Source organism: Micrasema longulum, unplaced genomic scaffold (assembly GCF_059751315.1).
Source record: "Micrasema longulum isolate JH-2025_06_02 unplaced genomic scaffold, ASM5975131v1 h1tg000248l, whole genome shotgun sequence".
Taxonomy (NCBI): Eukaryota; Metazoa; Arthropoda; class Insecta; order Trichoptera; family Brachycentridae; genus Micrasema; species Micrasema longulum.
This window is the reverse complement of record NW_028277453.1, coordinates 877,238-901,160: the sequence shown is the minus strand read 5'-3', so window position 1 is coordinate 901,160 and position 23,923 is coordinate 877,238. Positions and strand designations below refer to the sequence as shown.

The 23,923-nt window shown below is 31.4% G+C and overlaps 2 protein-coding genes across 4 annotated transcripts in view; one reads left to right on the top strand and one right to left on the bottom strand.

The window, feature by feature from the left end:
- Positions 1-2,937, bottom strand: part of mor (SWI/SNF- related protein mor) — a 44,957-nt gene extending 42,020 nt beyond the window's left edge. For both annotated transcript variants that reach the window (XM_088223694.1, XM_088223695.1), the window contains exons 1-2: positions 2,749-2,937; positions 946-1,065 (exon numbers count right to left, since the gene is read on the bottom strand). In XM_088223694.1, coding sequence (XP_088079820.1) covers positions 946-1,065; positions 2,749-2,865 — 237 coding nt within the window. In that variant the 5' untranslated portion in view covers positions 2,866-2,937. The remainder of the gene's footprint in view (positions 1-945; positions 1,066-2,748) is intronic.
- Positions 2,938-5,186: 2,249 nt separating this feature from the next.
- Hcs (holocarboxylase synthetase-like protein) lies at positions 5,187-23,115 on the top strand. Of its 2 annotated transcripts, XM_088223692.1 has the most exons (15): positions 5,187-5,839; positions 6,248-6,411; positions 7,711-8,075; positions 8,757-8,895; positions 8,994-9,708; positions 10,133-10,331; positions 10,713-10,837; positions 11,910-12,042; positions 13,371-13,556; positions 17,574-17,720; positions 18,949-19,074; positions 19,661-19,845; positions 20,558-20,658; positions 21,968-22,172; positions 22,281-23,115. In XM_088223692.1, the coding sequence occupies exons 2-15, from the start codon at positions 6,276-6,278 to the stop codon at positions 22,465-22,467; spliced, it is 2,949 nt and encodes a 982-aa protein (XP_088079818.1). In that variant the 5' UTR covers positions 5,187-5,839; positions 6,248-6,275; the 3' UTR covers positions 22,468-23,115. The 2 variants fall into 2 exon arrangements, with proteins under 2 accessions (XP_088079818.1, XP_088079819.1); XM_088223693.1 differs by lacking the exons at positions 20,558-20,658; positions 21,968-22,172; positions 22,281-23,115 and adding an exon at positions 19,978-20,063.
- The last annotated feature ends 808 nt before the right edge of the window (positions 23,116-23,923 follow it).

Sequence of the window (23,923 nt, the reverse complement as noted above, 5' to 3'; positions counted from 1 at the left end):
TTTGGAAAATGTCATCAGTCCATATGTATTTCGAAAAAGTCATCAGTCCATGTCAGAATACTGTCTGTATCTTTCTTAACTAGGTAAAATAAAAATATTTAATAGCTCAAAATAAAATCTGCTGCGATCCTTCACAAACTTTTCTAACTTACATTCTGGTTTACTCTAAAGATGAATGAACTAAACAGTTTAAAGTGTCTCCTGTAAAATTGCATAAGTGGGACTCGTGACATTTTCGAAATAATCAATTCAATCAGAAGATCATTTTTTATTTGATTGCGAATTTATACATACATGACTCCCATTTTACATGTTTTAAAATAACACAGTGCGAAAAAGATGTTTTTTTTTTTTTAAACATCAACTTAACAATGGATACAGTAATACCATGTATTCGTTTTTGACATTCCTACACCTCTTGCTTGTACTTACTACTTAGTACAACTACAGTAAATCTCTAATTTCATAACCCAGTAGGATGAAATCTAAACAAGAATCTCTTTTTTTAGGGTCTAGAGATGGTACTGGATCAATGTGTCTGGTTGTAGAAGTCGAGGAAGGCCGAGAAAGACATGGCATGATCAAGTACAACAAATTCTTGAAAGTGGTCATGTGAAAAGTCGGAATAATCGACGTGCGTGCATGAGAAGATGTATGAATGTGAAGGAAGCAAAGGAAGTGTGCCAGGACAGAGTGGTGTGGCGTTCTATCCTCTCTGCCTACCCCTCTGGGGAAATGGCGTGATGGTTAGTTAGTTAGTTAGAGATGAAGAAGATCTTGTTTCATTCCACTGTTATATCTTAAACCTTATGAATATGAATAATATTATCTTCAAAATGCATTTACGGCTAAAAATAGTAAAACAGTCTAGTATTTTTATTTGTTTGAATTGTGCAGAACTATAGGGTTAGTAAATACATCATATTAAATGAAAGGGAAACTTACCGGTAACCTGGTAAAGGGTGGCTCCGAGGCATTTTTACCTAGCTTAGTTTCCTGGTACTGGATCAACTGAATAATCAGCTGACACAGGCTCTCCTTAGTCGGGGGTTCCGTCTGCACATACTGGAACGTAATAAACAATCGGTCAATAACTCGGAGAAGGAATTACTTGCCACACCTGACTTATTAATTAAAGAGTAATGCACATTATCAGGTTTAAAAATACCGTACAGTACATTATTGGCTTTAAATAAATATACAACAGAATGTACTTGGTATGCCTATGTGCAGAGCCCGATCCTATCATAGGTCCAATTGGCACAATGAACCTGACACTTACTTACAAGGGAGGGGAGGATAACATGCTCGTATTAATTTACTAACGTGTATATTCTAGTCCCTTTTCAGTAAGTGACAAGGCGCTAGATCCCATTGATTCCGGTGCTACCTTTGTGCAATTTTAATTCTCAATACTATTACATTACTTTCCTTTATGTACTTAAAGATTGAAAATATAAACTTATACATATACACATGTATGTTGCAACAAAAAAACAAGAAATGTAAAAAGATTAGTTTTTTGCAACGCTTTTGTTCTATGCAATAAAGAGAAATGCCGTCTCTACAGCTGTGGCCCGTTATAAGATTTATTATTAAATGACTAGTTCCAGTAAAAATGTAAGGATATAGACCCAGGAAATTATTTGAGGTTGTAGCCAACCTAAACAAGGAAACATCCGGCTCGTATGAGCCTGAATTCCAATTGCCGAAGATATTTCCATATAAACTTATGAGAAAAGTTTGAAAACATTTTACAAAACAACCCTGGCTTCAAACCTTCATGTAAAATCAAGTTTTATTAATGGCACGGGTGAAATTTTGCTTAAGACAATATGCGCTAATAAAGCACCTTAGTTCAAGCACTGCCTGGTAACCTCGGTGGACGTGGAATGTTCATTCTCAATTTAAAATAATATTTTGATTGATTGAAGGCACAACCGCACAGCAGAAAATTTAGGAAAATACATTATTGTTAACATTCATGAAAATAAAGATTGTTTCGATTTTTCCTTATAAATAAATAATAACTGTAATTTTCATATATATTTATTTTTCATGCATAATTCAGCATTTTTATGTTGCATATAATCCGGTCTCTAATGATTAGATACATCACCATTATTTTAATTATAAGCTGCCTAACAGAGCTTCTTCGGCATTTTCTCATTTAGTAAAAGGGCAAGAATTTCTTAATCTGCTAGAGATTTTAGTCCTCAAATATAATGTGCAGCATATCGCTTATAAACTATAGTGATTAGTGTGCACAGAATGTTCGTTTTCATAATATTATTTAAAAAGAGTGAGTTTTCTCGGTGCCAAGCCAACAATTTGAATTCATTTATAGTGTTTGATCTGTCAAACAAATTGTAACTTGAATTGTGCACAAATAAATAGCTACAGCAGAGCCAAATATTAATGAAAGATTTGCATCCACTTAACTAATCAATTTAGAGATTCGTAAATCTAAAAGTTTAGAATAAACATTTAATACAGAAACAGAAAATGATAATAAATAATAATGACATCTCAAATTACTCTTCACCGAATAAGTTGGTATTGTTTGGGTATCTTTTGAAGCGAAAATTAAAGAATTTCGATAAGTTTATTATTAAATAAAAACTTAGGATCTTATGAAATAAAAATCGCAAACCAAATGCGTATAAATTTCACGAAAAAACCAATATTTATCAAACAGACAGCGATTATGGGGGGATACGCGGGTAGCAAATTAACGCCGATACACACCTTTTTACAGTTTTTTTGGAGCCATACTCTTACAGAATCGAATTGTTGCAAGATTTCTGGTGATTGGAAAAAGTCGGTGTTAGGACTCCCGTCCTTTTTAGGCCCAAAAGGCATCATTTTAGATATGGCTCAAATTATTAACGACACTAACAAACAACGCGCCGCAACTACATGAAGTGAGGCGCATATAATTCAGCAACCTCCATTTTGTTCAAGGCTGACAATACAAAAAATTAAGAATTACATACCATAGACAAAAACCGATAAAACATTGCAAAGCTCCTCAAACTTGACTTTTATGTACCTACCATTTTTGTTGATATAAATATTTTTATTGCCCTCGAATTGCTCATTACCTAAAGTTTTAATTCTGATGAGTTTTACTGTATTTAATCTAGTTGGTAATACGTATCCAACGTTTAAAAATATGTATTTGTAGTTCAAAGGTTTACGATATATGCTAGGAGAACTATTTGCCAATAAATGTTTATTAAATCAAAGTTCTTTTTTTAAGGAATGAAAGTATGGGTAAATCTGAGATCATTTTGAACAAGGTGAAACCTGAAACCAGCAAAAAAATATTTGGGTATTTGAGAGTGATAAAAAAATTTAAAAACAAGTGTGAGCGCCGGAAACAGAGGGAATCAATCTTGGCAGATATTTTTTTGTCTGTTGTTTTATTTTTATTTATTAAATATATGGCCTTAGCCAATCTACAATATTTATTAAATATATGGCCTTAGCCAAGAAACAATCTACAATCAACTGTACAAAAATAACGTAAAACCAAATAGCAAAGACAAACAAGGCAAAGAAAATCTCTGATAGGGCGCTGGACGCATACATTTTTTTCAGACATACGAAAAAGACTAAGCCTAAGGAAAATTAATCTGGATCACTGTGTTGTCCAGATGTTGTCTGGACATGGTGAGTTTAGGTCAAAATTATATGACCTCGCACTAGTGAGAGATCCTGTATGTACTTGCGGGGAGCCCCGTCAGACGGCTGAACATGTCCTATGGCATTGCCCGATTTTAGATACTGAAAGAGAAAACATCCTGAACGGCTTGACAGAGGTGACGAGGCCGATGTGGAATCTAAGCTTATTGGCTAATCCAACTAATGTTAAAGCATTTTTTTCATTTTGTGAGCGAATGGGTAGAAAAATGGAAGGAACTGGGTATAAGCCTACCATGAGTACTAAATCAGTTTAAGATAAAGGGATATATACTTGGGTAATAGCATCGGTTGTCTGAACTGAACTCTTGTATGTCTTTGTTGTTCTTGTCCCATAGAAGTGAAGTGGTAAATTACAAATCTTAATAATAGACAAACTCAAGAGAACCACGCGCCGACCATGCTCTAGGACCCGTGTCGTCTGCTCTAAGGTCTGAGAGATTGTTAGGACGATTAAAGTCTTGGCATAGGATTGTTTTTACTGTTGGTATTAGGATAATGGTTTTTGCAAAGGGATTCAGTATTATGACGAGAAGTAATTTCGTCTGAGTTCGATAGGGATCATGTTAGGATCTGTGTTAGGGTTTTGCCAGTAGTGTCTTGATAATTTGATGTTCCTCTGTGATTTGGTACACATGCGTATTGTTTTTCTTCTGTTGCTTGAGTGCATGTTGTATAGGGCAAATCATTCTAATGTTTTCTATATGTATTTGGGTTTTGTGTCGTTGTTTCATTTGTTTGTATTACTACGTTCTTCTTCCTTTCCAAAGCGGAATCTGAAGCATGCGGCCGCGGTCTCAATTCGGACTAACACTGTATTCCTTCACTGTCATACTGGGAAATTAGAAAAAGGTGATTGTGCTGACCATGTGTATTTGATTGATCACAAATTGACAATACTGCAGTGAGGGGTACAATTAAAGCTTTTAAAGTTTCTTTGTTTTGTTATTTTCGCGGTTTAATTGTGAAGAAATGATAAATTTTCGCTTAATTAGTTTTTTTTTAAATTGATAGTGAAATGCGAAACTGAAGAAAGACACAAGTTTTTATGAACATTTTCGGGAAAGGGGTAGATGCTTTCATTGTAAGGCAAAGAAAAATGTACAATATATTCAAAAACACGATCAACACATAAAACTTCAAGCTAAGCCATACATTTTCTTTTCCATCCCACATTGTGTTAACGACGAAGAAATTTACGAAAAGCGGAAAGATCCAAACCAAAGAATTCAAAGTTGTGTGACGAAATAACTAATCTACGCGTTCTGGACATTATTAAGCATACATGTAAAGGGAATGAGGTGTGTCTCTGCCTACCTCTACAGGGAAATGGTTCGATAGTTTGTTTGGTTTAATTCTGATACCATCATGTTAATAAAACGTCGATAGCGGCTTTCTAATGAGGGGACATTTTGTAGCTAATTATATTTTTCAAGGGTGTTTTTTTAAGTGGCAATACTTCGGATTTACATTTTTTGGTTGTACTTAATATAAACAGTCAGTGAAGGTCATATAAATATTTTCGATATAAATTTATACGTTTTCAAAACTTTCAGTTAATTCCAATCTTATAGATAACTTGAGGTTTTACAAAGAACAACTACTTATATTCCATTCAAATAACCCTTAGCTTTATGTGTGACTAACAATAAGTTTTTATATAAATCATTCTAGTGTGCCCACTAACATAAACGAAATTTCTATGCTTACTTGGTTTACTCTGTTGTACGTAGCGAATCTCCTGCCTATTTCCCGTTCCGCCCTGGTACCTCGTTCCACCCCGGGTTCCCCTAACTTGTTTTTGGTCGATATTGTCGTTACCTTAGAATATAATAATTTTTAAAAAAAACAACGTTTTCAGGCATACCAATTACCCCAAATTTAATCAGGTCAAAATTCAAAATAGTGTTGGTGGTAGTGATGGCGCAAAGCGCCATCATCAGCGCCATCTATGGAATGAGAAAATAATATGAAATGTCATTCTGAGTCTGGATTTAGGGTTTTTATTTGGTTTGTTAAATTTTGTTGCCGTCAGCCCGTCAAGTTATGAACTAGTAATGAATTCAAATAAAAATTTATGCTTGTCATATTAAAACAGAATAAAAAATAAAATGTGCACTGCACAAATTTATTGGTAAGAATATATTTCATAAATGTCTTCATCACCGATACAATGATTTTATATATTCATGTATTAAAGATTTATCGCTCATTCTTACGATCAACAGTGAAATAAAGAACGATTTAAATGATTTTATCATAAATTAATTCATCTCAAGATTTGTTTTACTTTCATGTTAATTAGTTATATACGTTTAATTTATAATAACATCCATTATTACCTAATATCGATTTTTATTATCGTTTTCCGGGAAACCTCGATGTTTTCAATCATGATGTAATGTAGCAGCATAATAAAATCGACTGAATCTACTTGGATTTTTTTTCCTAATCAGATTTTTCAAATGGTTTTGTTGAAAGAAGTACCTAGTTTAACAAAATAATGTTTGTGCCTGTTTACCTAAATAATATAAAATTTCAGATTACTGATTACAAATCAGCAGTCGGCAATGTTTCTTACATTGTTCTACATGATAGCATCATGGATGAAAGCTTGGCAGCTTCGTTCCATCAGAACAAAGTTGCTGCAACACGTTTCTGCAGATTCCTGTGTTGTCCTGTATAAGGTCCCTGAAGATGTTGAAGGTAACTATATTTTCTAATTCCTTTTAAGCGGTTTAGTAGTATTATAATCTTAATTTATATAATTCAAATATTCATTGAATATTTCAATCTTAATAAAACTACATTCTATACATATTATGCCTGATAAAATAGTCATAAGTAAAAAAATATAATTTTTAATTAAGTATACAGAATAAATTATAAAAAAAACTCTCATATGCAATAAAATATACATAATTCTAGCTTTACAATTTACCCGCTTGATGGCTGTATAACACTTATTTGAATGCCATCATTCTCAACTCAACAAGAATGGCAAACAGACGCTTAGCCAAAATGTTGAAAGCAACATTTTACGAAAGGGCTGAATGTCGCTTCTTTAATTTTAATACAACAATAATAATTGTTTTATTTTAAAATTTATTTTGTTATGTGAAGTTAGGTTAGGTTAGGATAGGTTGGGTAGTTTAATAATAATAAAAAAATAGTTTTATTACTGAACTTAACCCTTAACTTAATAAGTTCAGTAAATAATCATTTTCTTATTATTGAACTTAACCCAACCTATCAACACGGTGACTTTTGGTTTGGCCGTTTCCAAAGGGCTAGCTTTCAACCTGCTTAACCCAACCTATCAACACGGTGACTTTTGGTTTGGCCGTTTCCAAAGGGCTAGCTTTCAACCAGCCTACATGTTAAATGTTGAGTTATCTTAATTCATTCAACAAACGGCTTAGCCATTCAATTGAATGCCGGCATTTGATGAACAGACTAGCCGCCCAATTGAGTAACTGATTTTACTATTTGGTGGCGACATATCGTGGGTATACTGGCAAAAACTTTAACTCTCAAATCCCTGTTTTGAGAATTCAAGCATTTAAGTTTTTTTTCCAATTTAACTCTTTTATATCTTATTTAAATATGGTAAGATATTAAGTGCTCATTTAAGAACATGTTTTTAATTTTTCCATTTCTTAATTTTATATGAAGTAAATATTAAGTTCTTTAAAGTTTTTAGCCTGAATAAAATAGCCAGTATATGACTTAACCTTAAATTTATTTTTAAAACTACAGATATATGAAATTTAATATGACTTAGTCTATTTTGCCAGTTCGTAGAGCGTTAAAAACTTTACAAAACTGCATCATCAAGTCAAATCCGCATACAATTTTGTAATTTGTAAAATAGTACGAAAAGAGTTGTAGGAGTAAATTATTCAATCTTTTGTTTGTATCGATTTTTTTATGTAAGAAATCTACAGTCATATTTTAAACAATGTTGGGTCAATTATTCAAAAAATTCATTAGTTTCCTTTCTAGTTTGTTCCAGAGCTTGTTCTAGTCTTTGCACGGATCCAAAGGACGCTCACATTTCCGAAATTCTGGCTGTGAAGGGCTCCGCATGTGCGTGCGCTTTACGCCCCACGCGTGCACTCTCCCTATCCACGTGGCGGGCGCCTCCTCCTTCCCCCGCCCGCTTGAGGCTTCTTCCCGATCTGGAGAGAGCCCCTGTCACGCAGTATCCGCACCCATCTACCTCGCAAACTTCTGTCCTCTCCAACTCGAAACAGGATCTAGTTCTGCCGAGCACGTCGAAGTACAAATCGCTTAGTACAGATGAAGTCAATATATTGTTAGAATGTGATCTCAGCTCGGAAGACATGGATGAAGTTATCATGTTACCGGTTAGTTTTGCTCCTGCTTTATTTAACTCATGTTTTTATTGTCAATATTTGATGGAATTTATAAGCCCATGTTGATCCAAAAAATAAACTACACTGGTACCTCTTTTTACACAGGGATACATTCCACGCTGTACACTGTAAAAAAACCTTTAAAAAAAAGTATACAAAAAAGAACAATGTTGGATAGGTTTTCTAGTATAAAAATAAATTCGGGATTTAAAAAAAAAAATTGTTCATTATCAATTTTTTTAATTAAATTTTATTTCTGAAATATAACATGACATCAATATACTTTTAAAAAATCGTAACAAATATTATTCATAATCATATATTATGCCAAGTAAATGAAAGAGCGATGTAGGGCATTCCATATTTTAAATGTAAATATAAAATTCAATAAAATAAAGTTACCATGATTCCTGAATAAAAAATACTTTTTTACAAAAGCAAATAGCCCTTGTGCAGAAATGTGGCGATATAGTATTGTATGTAGGTTATTAATAGTTTTTTAAATTGAATTTTGAACACCTGTTACTTATTACTCAAAGATTGGAATGCAATTGATCGTAAAGAAAGAGATACTAACAAAACTGCATTTCATTTATAACTCAAAAAATTCACAAGTGCCCTTTTACTTTAATAGTGACAAAATATTCTTATTCGATATTTTTTTTCATATAGGATAGTGAAGCTTGGCGTGTCGTGGCTTGGAACGTAAAAGGAACTCAACTTGCCTTGGCACTTAAGGGAGATATGGAGAGATTAACATCCCTGGCTGCTTCATTCCTCAACACTCAAGGACCCCTCAAAAGATTACAGAGTAATAATGGCTTTATTCTTCAAATATGTGTTAAAAATCATACTTAATTGAATCAAATGATCTGTAATCAATCAATATTTATTTTTTTATTTTTATAGCTGTCAAATTTGAAGGTATCCCAATTAGCCTTTCGGAAAAGGAATGCGTCGCTGTTTCTCGAGCTACTGTCCACGGCTCTCCGCGTCACCGATCCAAATATTTCTCTACATTAGAGAAGATTTCTAAATTCCCTCCATCAACATTTGATAATTCTACCACCATAGAACCATTATCAAATCAAAACAAATCCGAAAACCCAAGAGGAAAGAGCGTTCCATCCATAGAAATGGAAAAAGAAAAAAAATTGCAAACAAGTAGCGTTAAAAAAATCAGACCCATTAATTCCGATCAAATAGAACAAAAAAAAATCATAGTTTCAATTGAAAAAGTCATTCCAAAAACTGAAGCTGATACAAATGGAGATGTTAAAGATGATACGAAAACTCAAATTAATGTAAGGAAATCGGATTTGAAACTGGAACTTAGTAATAAATCTGCCCCAGAAAAGCCTCTTGCAAAAACTGTGACTCTATGTAGCAATTCTAAAACGACAGTTTCGCATAAGAAGACTGTTACAAAGTCACTCGGAAAGAGAAGCAGCTCTAAGTCCTCTATTCTGGATGAGCCAATTGCTTTTGGTGAGAAATCCAAAGCCGGTGGATCCTGTCCTAGTTTGCCCATCGCACGTCCACCCAATATATTAGTTTACTCCGATAGTGCTGTCACCCGTGAAAATATTGCCAGAACATTGCGAAACGTATTGGACCCTGACAGGTAAATAAACATTTATTCATTTATTTATACCAATTTTTGACTTTCGAAATGTAAACAAATTGTGTTAACTTATTTATAAACACAGGCTAAACTGCATTTTAAAAATTATTTTAAGAAAAAATACTGCGCATCAAAAATATATGTACTAAAATCTGTAGTTAGTAGAAAATATGATCAAAATTAGCAAGATTCATGCAAAATCATGAGTCTAGAGCATTTATACAATAAATATACAGAAAACTTAAAAGGAATCTCCTTTTTATAAAATATATCGAGAGATCTCGCGATATCTTCGAGGTTGGAGCAGAAAATGTCGCAAAAGCAATCAAACTGGTCGCCGGTTATTTCAAATTTGTGGATTTATGTATCGCATGTCTTATTTCTAAAATAAAAAAAAGTTGTGATAAACGATTGTTAATTTCAGGTATGCAGTTTATTGCACAGGCGATTCCAGTTCATTAGAAACAGTAGGACCTGCAGGAGCCTCACTACTGGTTGTAGGAGGAGCTCTGCCCCCTCGGGCCTCGACAATTCTCTTGCAATCTCTGTTGGGGGGAGCTCGTCTCCTATCCCTGTGTTCCGATCTCCTATTGACTGTTCTACCGTACTACCACACAGCTGAGGTTTGATGATAAATTCCCCTTAAACTTATTTATTAACTTCATAATATTCTTACCGCCACGCCAATTATAAGAGTATGGATGAAAGGAATATAATTATGGAGACAATAAAATAATAAAAACGCATTTAGCTCTACTTACTGGCATACCTGTTCGCTGGATGATTCCTCATCGTGGTAGATAAAACAACCCATGCCGTCTTTGCCGAAGATTATTATCAGACATAACCTGGGGATGAAAACCTTACCATTATTGTAATGTCCTGATATTGATTACAGCGAAACCCATAGTAATGTACACTCTACTCCCAATATAACACTGATTTACTTCTATGTATTAGATTTTCACATTTATTGATGTATTTATTATTTTTTCATTTGTCAGGTCCGAGAAAGAGAACTTGCCAGTTTCACTTATGACAAGTGGAATTCTGTGAAGTTGTTGCATCATGTATTCTGCTATCAGGCTTCACCAGCCAGGAGACAGTTTTCTGCTGCCCCTACAGCACAGTAAACACATTTTTTATTACTTAAAATTAATTCAATATACCCAAATACAATATACAACCAGCACACTATAAAAAGCCGAATCGCTAATTGGGTACAAAAATCCCATTATTTCTAAGAAGGATAAATAGCTGTTTAGGTACCAGTAAAACTATAAATTTCTTCACTTGAATACCCGTTTTAACAGTGAGTATGCAGTTATTTTGTCGGTGTTCAAATTTTACTTTAAGAGACTTCATCTTTAAAATAAAAAAAAACTATTTTGGTAGTGTTTTTTGCCAGGCAAATAAGCAAATTCAGTGCAATGAATCATCTGTAATGGGCTTTCTCCAACAATTTCAAGAAAGTGGTACTTTAAATCGAAACTGGAAATAGGTACTGCACTTCACGTGATATTTCTGTTAAAAACATTATTTTTTTAAATCGGTTGCCCAAGAAATAGCCTAGATTTAAACATAAATGAAAATTTATGAGCCATAATAGAAATAAAATATCCTTAAACAATCGAGGAGATAAAAAGTACAATTGAAAAAGTGTGATAATAAGAAATTTCAAAAGAATTTTATAAATCCATGCAGAGACAAACGAATAGCATGATCAAGGCCAAAAGCTGGTCAAACAAAGTATGAGTATTATATTATTAAAATAATTAATTATATCTTAAAATGCCTTTATGTATTTTATTTATTAAATAAATGTTAAAATTAAAAAAATATTCAAAGGTGAAAAAGTTAAAAACAGTACAATTAGAAAAGTGTTTTTGTTTTTAGTAATATCCCATGGTTAAACTCTCATCATTATTTTATTGATGGCTAAAATTAATGCTTATATAAAATAAACAATATGTAAATGATGCCTTATTGCTATGCAGTTTTAAAATATATCAAAATGCAACCGAATTAAACGGGAAAACAAAAAAAAATGCTATTTACGGTGTGCGGGGTGCATATTATGTTTGTAAATAATTGTTATTCATTTTGTAGCCATTGGTTTTACTTTTCCTTCAATCTACTCCTGGTTGAACTTCCCAGGCATTTTTATTAGCATGTTAAAATATATAAATATGTTCTTACAGCCCGACAGAATACAAGGGGCACAATGGACATGTGTTGCGTGTAGAGGTGTTAGCTGCAGAGCAAACTTGGCATACTCCTTCACTGCTACAGGCCACTGATGATCGCTCCGGAGGTACTGCTATTTTCTCTCAGGTAATGCACTTTTTTGAATACGTCATAATAATCCTAATGTGTGGAAGTGGAGTATAGAATTAGAAAATCAAAGCTGAATCCCGTCAAAATATGATCTATTAGGCAACTGTCTGGTAAAACTATCTACACTAGGTGTGAGGCTGAGACAAGCATTATAGATTCAATTTCGAAAGGGGTGCTGCAATGGTTTGGACATTAATAGTGGATGGTCAAAACGTCTAAAAAGATGAACAATTAATGAATTTTATTTATGACATTTCTGCCATTTACAATCACCATGTCCAGAACAGCCTTAAAACTAAAAAATTTTCAAAGCATTTTTTTTATATGATTATTTTTTAAATTATAGTTTTTTCTTTACATTTTACAATACAAAATACACTATTACATAAGCACAAAAAAATCACAAATGCATGACCTGTTTGTGGTCATACGTTTTATTTTCAATTTCAATAAAAGCTACTGGGAGAATACGATAGATATCACAAAATATAAAATAAGTGCTGTTCTAATGAACACAATTTTTTTGTCAGTAAATTATTATTAAATAATAAAGTATATGCTGTTCATTAAAAAAAGAAGCTATTTAAATCTGCTTTTTTATCCATAATTTCAACACAAACTTAAATCAAAACAAATTCAAATAATTAATCTCTATCTTATTGTTCTTATGAAATGCATTTTAAAGGTTTGGAGCTATGTGTCTTTGCTTGAATCTTAATTTACAAATAAACATTTTTTTCTAAAACTATTAATTCAAGTTAACTATTCAATCTTTTACTAGATCTATTAAAATTTTTAGGAAATAAATGTTGGCACATAAAAACACATCGTAGAACAACGACGGATGTGCTAAAAATGCCACATTGACTTTCTTTTATATTTGATATTGAAAAAGTTATGTAAACACTTTTTTTTCTAGGTTTGAAAAAAAAATGTATAAGGAAAATATTAAGTATTACAAACAAAATAACAATATTACTCGATATATTGAAATTAATTACCTATATCATTTTGCCAGGATGAAATTGGTGATGTTTTATATTTATGTAGAGATGGGTACATTAACTATAAGACCAATATTAGGGGCATATGCGTTGCCTAAATTTTGAATTTTATGTAGGCAAGGGTGTATTAAATTGTGCGCGAATATTGATGGATGCAGAAAACCAAAAAGACCATGAAAGGCATGGTATGATCAAATCCAACAACTACTTGAAAATGGACATGTCAATGGAAAGGTCGGAATAACGGCGTGAGTTAGCATACTGACCGCCTTTCAAGATAGCAAGAGCCCACAGGTGTAAATAATAAATTACGATCCTCAGGTACACCTGGAGCTCGACGCTCGCGAGTACTTGGGAACAGACGGGGGGTCAGCGGAGTCAGCTCGCCTCGGTGTCCTGAAGAAGATCCTTACTGCCCTGGGACTGTCTACCGCCCCGTCTCCCCTTACTGCAGCTCTGGCTACAGACCCTCACTACACCCCCGCATACTTCCTGGGCATATATGAGGTATACTTTCCTAACTTTTCAATTTATCAATCCAAATCGAAATAAAATTTTGTTTTAATTTATAATTTTAAAGTTATTTTTACTTAATTTTTTTATGGTTGCTGTTTTAAGAAACAAATATTTTATATCATCTAAATTATACCACTAATTACAAACAATTTTTTTTTGTACACAATATTATGTTGTCTTTTCTCTCTCATTTTATTAATTGCACTAATGTCTGAGCACCTGAAGACTAACTGTTAATATAACAGTGTATCGGGACGAAATATTTATTTATTTATATTTTGTTTATTTTAATCTTGAAGTAGGGTACACATAAACATATTTTTTTGTGTGCTCTAATAATTGTATTGTATTTTACATTTTTGTTAAATAATACGTATTTTATTTTCATAATTAAATTTTTTTTAAATGTACCAATACTGTAATTTTGTTTCAGTTTATTGTTTTTAAAGTAGATACAATTTGTACCCATTTTGAAAGTCATTTTAAATATGTTAAAATATAAATCAATTAAAATAATTAAAATGATTTTCACCACAAAAGTAAAATCAAGTTTAAAAAATAAAACTACAGTATCATTACAAATATGTGTATGATTTTTTTAAACTGTTTTCTAAAAAAATGTTTTTTGTTATTTTACTGATTAGAATAGACTCATTCATCAAAAAAATAATAAATACAATTTATTTGTTTTCATTGATTTCAGTCTCTAATCCATAAAAAAATTATTACAGTAAAACTCCAATTATCTGAATTAATAAGGGCCAGACGTTACCCGAATATGCAGAAATTTGAATAATTGGATCAACCATTGAATCAAGGCAATATTTTGAAAGAAAATGCAAAATTTACTCAAAGATTACTTTCTTATTGCTTTTGAAATAATACAACGAATTTGAATCACATTAAAAACTTACTTAAATACGTCCAGTAAATTTAATTGCTTTAATAACATCTCTTTTAGTTTTTATTTCCTGGTAGTGATCCGGATATTTGACAATCATGATGACTCGAGTTCGGATAAACGGAGTTTCACTGTATATAATCAACTGACCATTTTTATACATATATTCGGCTGTCATATCTATTTGTTTCCCTTGAATACAATATTGACCATCCAAACTACAAACTAAATTTATTGGTTATTTTCATTAGATTTTTTCCTAGCTGATATTCACATTCCTCCACCATAGTACAATACAATGAAAACATCTTCAGTAATTACAAATAGATGTGCTTTGTTTCGTAGTTGTTTTTCTTGTACTTTAGAAAAAGATATGGCAATATTTATTGTATGTTGTCCAAAATATTTATCGTATTTCTAAGTTGTAATATCTGTGTTTGCACCGTGAGGAATCCCAATAGGTATTAAACACTTCTATAAGTAGATTAATTTAGACCTCTTTATATAATATAGCTCAAATAAAGCCTAAATAAATATTTTTTATGACAAAATTGAAGTATTTTTAGGGCATGAATTTCGGTAAATTCAAACATTTATTTGATTAAAATAATATTTGATATCATTATTAAGAGCTTAAGCCATTCAGCTTCTTATTTATCTGATAATTTTAATATTATATTATATGAATAAAAAAAACACACTATGACCATAGATACAAACATTTTTGATGTTGATAATCACTATTTTACTTTACAAAATTTGGACATTTATTTTTATATTTATTTGTATTATTATTTCATAACTAAGCCACAACTAATTTATCAGTGTATTAACAATTGCTAATTCCCAGACAATAATTATTGATACAATGTCAAATATTACATTAATATTTCAAATATTAATATTAAATATATAATTTCATTGACTTTTTTTACAAATCTGCTAACTTTTTATTTGAGTGCCACCATTCTTATGCGATTTTTTCTTCTCAATTAACTTATCTATGCCGAACTCAATACATAGTGATTTTCTCTGGCTTCATTTAACATGTATGTAGCCTTATGTAGTTTTTGGTGATTTATAATGTATTTAGCGTGTTCTTAATTAGCAGTAGGTACCTTTAATCAATCAAAATATTACAATATTTTAATAAACATGAGTTGATTTAACTCTCACAAGCATCTATTCAAACAGCATTATATTCCAACGGTATTTTACACCCCACAACAACCCTTCCCTTCCATGTATAATACTTATCAGTTGTTCTTATTTTCACCCATTTAGTTAAATTATTGAATCATGTATCATATAAACAATAAAATTTTAATCTCTTCATAATCAACACAAGACATTCTAACATAAATTCTTTGATTTTAACCTTTTGGACTGCTAATTCTACAACTCACGCTTTCTTTTCATATTTGAAAAATATTAAGTAGTTTTGGAAACACGTATGGACGCTGTCAATCAACAATCGCAAAAAAAAACATTGAAATTTAATTTTTCAGGATTAATACAAAAATAAATTTAACTCATTTTATAACGTAAAATCAATGTCTTAAAGAACAACAGCTGCAGCGAATATTCCCAATATCAATTTTAGAATTAATGACAATAGACACACAGTGGCCAAACGTGTTTGTATTATAGAGTTGCTCTCATTTTTACTCAAAGTGTACTACAAAAAAAATAAGTTTCAAAATGTTATTTGGAAGAAAAAAGTTTGTAGTATTAAATAAGATAACGTCGTTTAGCAAAAACCCTGCATAAGTCAGTTTTGTTTTTTTTACAGGATGACAAAAACTGCTTATTTAATTGAAAGCTCAACTCAATTATGCCTTTAAATGTATTAAAATGAAATGTTTATTTATAAAATGAACATTAAATACTCTTAAATCTAATTCCTCTTTAATTCAATAAAATAAACAGTTTTTTCATCGTCATGTAAAAATAACGAAAATGACATATGCGGTGTTGTTAGCTAAGTGCCAATAAGCGTTTTTCAGTATTGGATAGTTTCCCCAACTCATGGCAACCGTCGCGTCACTACTTCATCCAAGGGGTTAATCTCAATGAATATTATTTATTTTTCACCAAGTACGCTCATTTTATCAGATTCAAACGATTTTATAATGTAATGAATAATTTGGGATAAAAGGGTGCGGATTGGGAGTGGTGGCGGACACAATTCCACTCTGGTCGCTTCCCCGCGTGACTTGAATCCGCGGTAAGACTATTCTCAGGACTTTAATTATCCTACCTTCTTTTGGCATCCCGCTTTCCTGTTGTTTTATTTCTGCTATTGTTAAATAAAGATTACTCTCGCTGTTTTCCGGCTGTTTGATGTGGTGTTTGTTTGAATCAGTTGTCACTGAATGTGCTTTTATAATCATCATATCTTTAATAAAAATATTTATTTAAGTATTTCATTGTTATGATGCGTATTTTTATTTTGATTTTTTAAAATTACAAACTTAACTCTTACTTTTGAATTTTGTGTTGGAGTTAATTTATTTTTGTGATGAATGGATATTGTATGAGACTAATATGTCTATGTTCTACATACATTCTAATACTTTAAAAAATAATTTGCTCGTCATTCAATCTATTTTCACATGTAATGTGCACTTATTGTTTTATTTCCATTTTTTTTTAAATACTTCTAACTTTATAAAGTAGTTCATACCATTTTAGTTTTCTGCACTTTTTACAACACAAACCATTATATTTATTTGTACAATTTGGGAATGTATTTATTTTTCTATGAACTTGCATTGAAATGCTTTTCTATTGCATGTTTCATCATAGAACACAGGCAATTTACATTCATGCTTCTTAGTAGTTGCGTGAATGTTTTTCTTATTTAAATTGTGATAATTTTAATATTAAAAAATGTATCCTTTCAATCCTTAAACAATCCACCACCTGAGAAAACGGGGTCAACCGTTAATCCTTGTTACCTGTAATAATGTTTCCTGAAATACCTCAGATTCCTTTCCATTATTTTTATAGCTTAAAGCATAAGTTATTCTTCCTAGAATGGATTGCCTGATTTATATTTAAATATTGAAGCCAGGTTATATTTCATGTAATTACTTTGTTTTTAGCGTAAATTGGAAGCTGCAAAGACAGTGGCTGTCGGGAGAGTGCAGCTAATTCGACCTAAAGAAAAAGTTCCTCTGGCAACGTCTACACTGACTCCTTTACTTTTACACTCGTGTCCCGACAACTTTTCTACATTAACTTACTTCCAAGTGCGTAATTATTTTTAATTAATATTTCTGATATTATTTATGTTTAAAGCATTAACTTTGTGACCGAAAATTTTAAGTAATGTTAGTAAATATTAGTATTAACCCACTTACCGACTTTTTGTGTCTTCCGGTTTTGAGACGTACCTGTCTCTTCGTCAGGTACGTCTCAAACGTCTTTGTCTCACTACACCAACATGCAAATACCAAAATACACTTTCACATTTACTGTAACTATAGTATACATAGTATTTACGAAAAAATACATAAATTACATGCAGAGTTAAAGTGGATGAAAACACCACCCTGTCTGAACATGCACTAAAAATTAGGTTAGTAATATTTAGTGGTATGTTAGAAAATGGGTGGGGGTGGGAGTTTAGGAAGGAAAGGAACTAGGAGGTCGAAAGTTACACAATTGGTAAATTTTTAAATAAATAAGTGGGCTATATTGAAAAGATATTTGATTATTTTTTATGGGAACATCCATTCCAAAGCTTTTTCAATGTGAAACACCTCCATGTTATTTAATTTAGGTCCTTTTTTAGTATATTTGAATGTAAAATTTTACCTTTAACACTGTATGTAATTTATGTTGTTATTATTTTTTTGTGATATTTTTTCGTGCAATTAAAAAAATGACAATATAAATTCAATAATGTTCAAATGTCTGGAATCCGCTATGTGTTTAAACAAACTTTGACATTTTCAAAAAACGTGTTCATTTATCTGCTCAAAACACCCAATTTAGAATAATTACTGCCTCATTGGTACTAATTATATAAGATTCCTGAGAATTGGTTTATTGAAAAAGGTTCTGGGTTGTTTTGACAATATTGAGTCCCTAATTAGTGTAATTAAGTTTGACAATAATATGGAAACCAATAGTACATTTACGAGTTGCTTTAATATATTTTTACAGTAGTAAGATAACATTGTATTTATCACAATCAACATTATATTCATTTTAAAGTTGATAAAATAAACATAATTGTTTATAGTGTTTTCTTATGAAAATGTTCAATTATTTAAATGTTTATTTTTACTTTTGACATTATGCATTGTTTAAAAATTAGTAGTTTTTGAAACACATATAAAAGTGAATGGGTCGATTGTTGGTTAAGATGGCTGTTAACCATTGATATTGTGTTCATTGCATGCTTTAATTTGTTTTATGTTATTGGAATTAACTTATAACGAGCTGTTAATCAAATGTTTAATATCTCCTCAGGAATTAAACACAAAAGACCTGGGAAGACTAGTCATTTACTCAGAAATTTTATCCAGCACTCAAGAAATTATCAATGAACAACCTCGAGCCCACGGTTTAGTCATCATTGCTGACCGTCAAACGCAGGTTAGAATATAACTTCTTTTATTTATATAGGTAAATTTTTCTCAGCAAATTTATGGCAGCTATGCACGTTCAAAATGTGTTTAGAAAAGCTGACATGTAAATTGACCTTTGTTGTAATTTTAATTAGGTGTATAATACAGTTCTGTGTGTGAAACAAAATAAGAACCCTGAATAAGTATTTTTGACTTGATGGTCTTTTTCAAGTAAAAATCATGAATAAGGAAATTAGGCGGAGATAAATAAGTCTACTTTGTAGTGTATTGGTCGGGGCATTCGCTTACCATGCCTGAGGTCCCAGATTTGATTTCCGGCAAAGTCGATGCCATGAAATATTAATTTAATAGGTGTATTTTTCACTACAGTATTTCCCTGTCCCTGTACTGGCGCTGGGAATGTAAACTTGACAACTTATATTCATATATTTGACTAATGGATGATCGCTGACACACTACAATTGGAGTGCCAGTGCAACATTGGGTGCAGATGATGAAATGAGGAACACCAATAAAACAAAATATTTTATTTCATAATGAAGACTTAATTGTGTCAAAGTAAAGGGATCAACCGAAATAATCTCGTGTTCCAGGGAATTGGACGTGGCGGTACTAAATGGCTAAGTCCTCCCGGATGTCTCATGTTCTCACTTCAGATTCACTCTTCCATTCAGGAAGGAGGGATCGCTTCCCGTGCTCCCCTTCTCCAGCATCTAGTTGCCATAGCAATTGTATCTGCCCTCAGGGACTTGCCAGGATACGAAGGAGTCAATCTCAGGTAGAAATAAATCACCTATCGTCATGCACTCAAAACAATACAAATATATTTCAGACTACAAATTTGTTGTTTTGGGCTCTATTTTTGACATTAGAATATGGATTATTATTTGATTTTACTGTATTTTCACAGAAATCTTACTACAGCATTGCGCCAATAACATTTAATGTTGCCGTGACACGCCACATAGTGCTGCTCTAGTGCCGTTTGACCTTTACAGTATGCATATACAGCTATCATAATCATAAATAAATAATAAGGTTTTTTTCTCAAATAATAATAATCTTTATTTGGCATTTTAAAACATCACATTTACATACTGCAGAATAATACTATAATATACAATGTATAAATTTTGAAAAGGAGTTCATTATGTACATTAAAAAAGAATAGTTTTAATGATATCTATGAGAAATTTATATTGAAAGCTTAATCATCTGAATCTGTTCCTGTACGGTAATTCTGGTTGATTAATTTTTGTTAAAAGTTTTGTTTTTGTTTTGTTTATGTGTTTGGTAACTAGATGTAATGAATTGTAAAAATATCACAACTAAATAAATAAAAAAAACTCAAACAAAACACATGAATAGTGTGGTCACAAAATGGGTTTATGTACTTAGGTTAGATACCTAATAAAAAAAATATTTTTAAATATTTATTGAGTCTTAGTGAATTTTAGTTTTGGTGTTATTGAAATTTTCCATTTTTACAGAATAAAGTGGCCTAATGATATATACTTCGGAAGGTCAGTAAAAATTGGAGGAATGATCCTCAATACACATGTCATTGGTGATCACATGGTGTTCAATATAGGTAAGAATTTATTTCTGCGGAATATGTCTATTTTGCGGCTGGCTTGTCATTTTAGCCAGATTACATATTGGGTAGCCAAATTACTAAACGGCTCCGTATTTTAAAAAAGCTTACTTACGTGTGGCCATATTGTCAACACTTGTCATTTTACAATTTGGCGAGCCACGTTTAGCCGCTTTGTAATTTGGTGAAAATTTTATTTTAGAGAGAGCGTTAGCATTACCAATGATAATAATATTAAAAAAAAAAAAAAGAAATACAAAAATAGTGCTTATTACTTAATAAACATTGAACTCATCAAACACTAGTTGATGATATTAGTAATAATTTCAGATCCATAAAAAAATAAAGATAATACTGAAATATCTACTTAACCATAAGAAAAACTTTTATATAATTCAACTTAACCTAAAAGATGAATTTCATTTTTTGGTTTTATCTTGGTAATTGGTTAGCCATTTAAAATCTCTTTTAAAAAAAAATTAAATCGGCATTCACTTCGTAACACTTCATTATAAATTATTATGAAAATAAAACTTTGTTATCAGTGTTACACAATTTTATTCTTTTACAAGAACACAACTATAGTTTCGGGAGAGCACTCCTCCCATCGACGGGTTCTTGTAAAAGAATAACATTGTGTAACACTGATAACAAAGTTTTATTTTCATAATAATTTATTTAAAATCTCCATCAGGTGCAGATTGCAAATAAATTAAATCAACCTGTGTTATATCGAGTGGATGCCCGTTTTTCACCCGAAACCATGGCCACTTTAGCTTCTTTTACATTTTATCGGGATATTTGATAATCGTTGTCTAACAGTTTTTTTTACTCAATGACCACGACATGTTACATGCGACGCCTGCAGTGGTAGATAAAAGAACTGAGAGTAATAATATTATGGCTAAACGTTTGCTCAGCCAGAATTGATGAAAAATTATCAAGTTATCTAACCTTAGCTGCTGCCACAAAGTAAATAATTAATACAGCTAAAAATTTCAGCATACTTCAGGGGCATTTATACCAACATAATAAAAAAATAATTGACAATCTGACTTTTCAAACTGTGAAATTTAAAAATTCCCGTTATTTTCTGAACACACCTTTTACATATTTGAAATTCTTGCATAATAGTTACAATTGACATTAATAATAATTTAAAGAGAAAATTAGAATTATGTAACAATGTTAATGTTATTTTATAACCGTGTAAAACAGGAGTCCGGTGTATTAAACAATTTTATTAAAAAAAAAAAACAATGTTTTTAAATCCTACATATTTTATATTGAAATGTACTGATTTAAGGTATCGGAATCAATTTGGATAACCCAACGCCCACAAAATGTTTAAATGATCTCATAAAAGACCACAATAAACAGTTACAACCCCTTGAAAGAGAAAAGTTTTTAGCGCTTATTTTGAATCGTTTGGAACATTTGTACGAAAAAATAAAACAGACAAACGATTTGACTGAATTTTTTGAACTGTATTATAAATACTGGCTGCACTGGTAAGTTAACACATTTTAAACCTGATTATTAAAACTGTATTATATATGTATGCAATTGTATCCACTGTAATCTTTACACCGAGAAATTTATTTTCGTATTTCTTTTAGTGATGAAGAAGTAACAGTTATAGAAGAGGGCATTGCTGATAAGGAAGCGATAAAATGCCGTGTTCTAGGATTAGATGAATATGGATATTTAAGAGCGTTAGGTCCAAATGGAGAAATATCTCTCAGACCCGATGGAAATACTTTTGATATGATGAGAGGTTTAATTGCACCTAAAGTTACCAATTAACTTATAAATAATCTTGTTAATGTCTCCTAAATCTGCATTTGTATTTTTGTTATTTTATTGAATCAGTCATTATAGAATATTTTTTTAAATATTCGTTCATGTTGTATATCTTTTTTTTTTATACAGGTGTTTCAGTTTGAATGCATTATTTTTATGTAGGTGAAAACAATTAAAAATAATATTTGTTAGCGCCATACCGCTATGTGAAATTTCCGTACTGTGGCGGTCCCTGCTCTGCTTTGAATGAGATTGTTTGAAATATTTGAAAAAACCGTTAATAGAAATAATTATGTAATGCTTTCAAGTTTAAACAACCTGTATGGATTTTTTTATGTTGGATTGATATTGTAAAGTAGGTACTGTAAGAAAATGTGCCATAAATGTGTACAAAATATGAGGGTAAAAATGCCTTTCATAGGCAAAGTGTAGGTTATATCAATAGGAAAGAAATTGTGAAGAATATTATTGAGAGATCCGTCTCGGTCATTGAAATAAAAATAGTCCAGAAGGAGCATAGAATCATATTTGAATACATCGCACTGTGTCCAATAATCCCCCCACTTTTGCCGCGCGCATTCGTGAAGTCGCCGCATAATGTTGTCAAATGGGAAAATATATAATCGCAACACAAATATAAGGTAAAAAAAATAATTAATTTGTTGATTCTCTAAAATTTTATTGTACACGCGGAAACATTGGTTGACACAACAGAGTAGATAAGTAAAGCGTCATTTAATAAGAGTAATTTAATTAATGAACTTTGAACTTAAAATATAAACCAAATTTTATTTTGCATAAAACGGATATTTTTATATCATGTTAAATAATATTTGATGTTTAAAAAATAATGTCGGTGAAATGTTCACCACAGCATTGTTTAATCCGAGGTTTAATTTTTATTAGTTCTCTCATTAGATGAGCAAAGTAGGGTAAAAAAATTTACTCTCCTGGCAACACTAACGAACTTTCTATTTTGTTTTCTTTTACAATCTGACAGATGGAAAAATAATTCAATTTTTAAGCAATGCATTTGCTACTTACACATGCATTTGCTAATTACACATGAAATGTGATCCCATCCTGTTTCTTTAAGATCCCAGCAGTATTTCTACACTTTAAAACGACACAACACGGCATAGTTGAATTCGAATCGGGAGTTGCGTACTGAGCGACTTCTACAAAGAAACTAATGGGTCAAAACCTAAACCTACTCATTTATGAGTAGTTTAGTCGCCTTCTGTTTAATGCACGCATGCGGTTTCTGGACTATTCTTAATTCTATGGTCTCGGTATTGATATTGTATTTTTAATAATTTGTTATGTAAATCTTTTTACTATTTTTACAAATTTGTCTGAGTAGACTTTGCCATCTTTGTTCTCTAGTGTACGATATTAAGTCTTATGTGGAATAGAAAATTTTAACTACTATAAGAATTTTAATATTTTAATTATACGC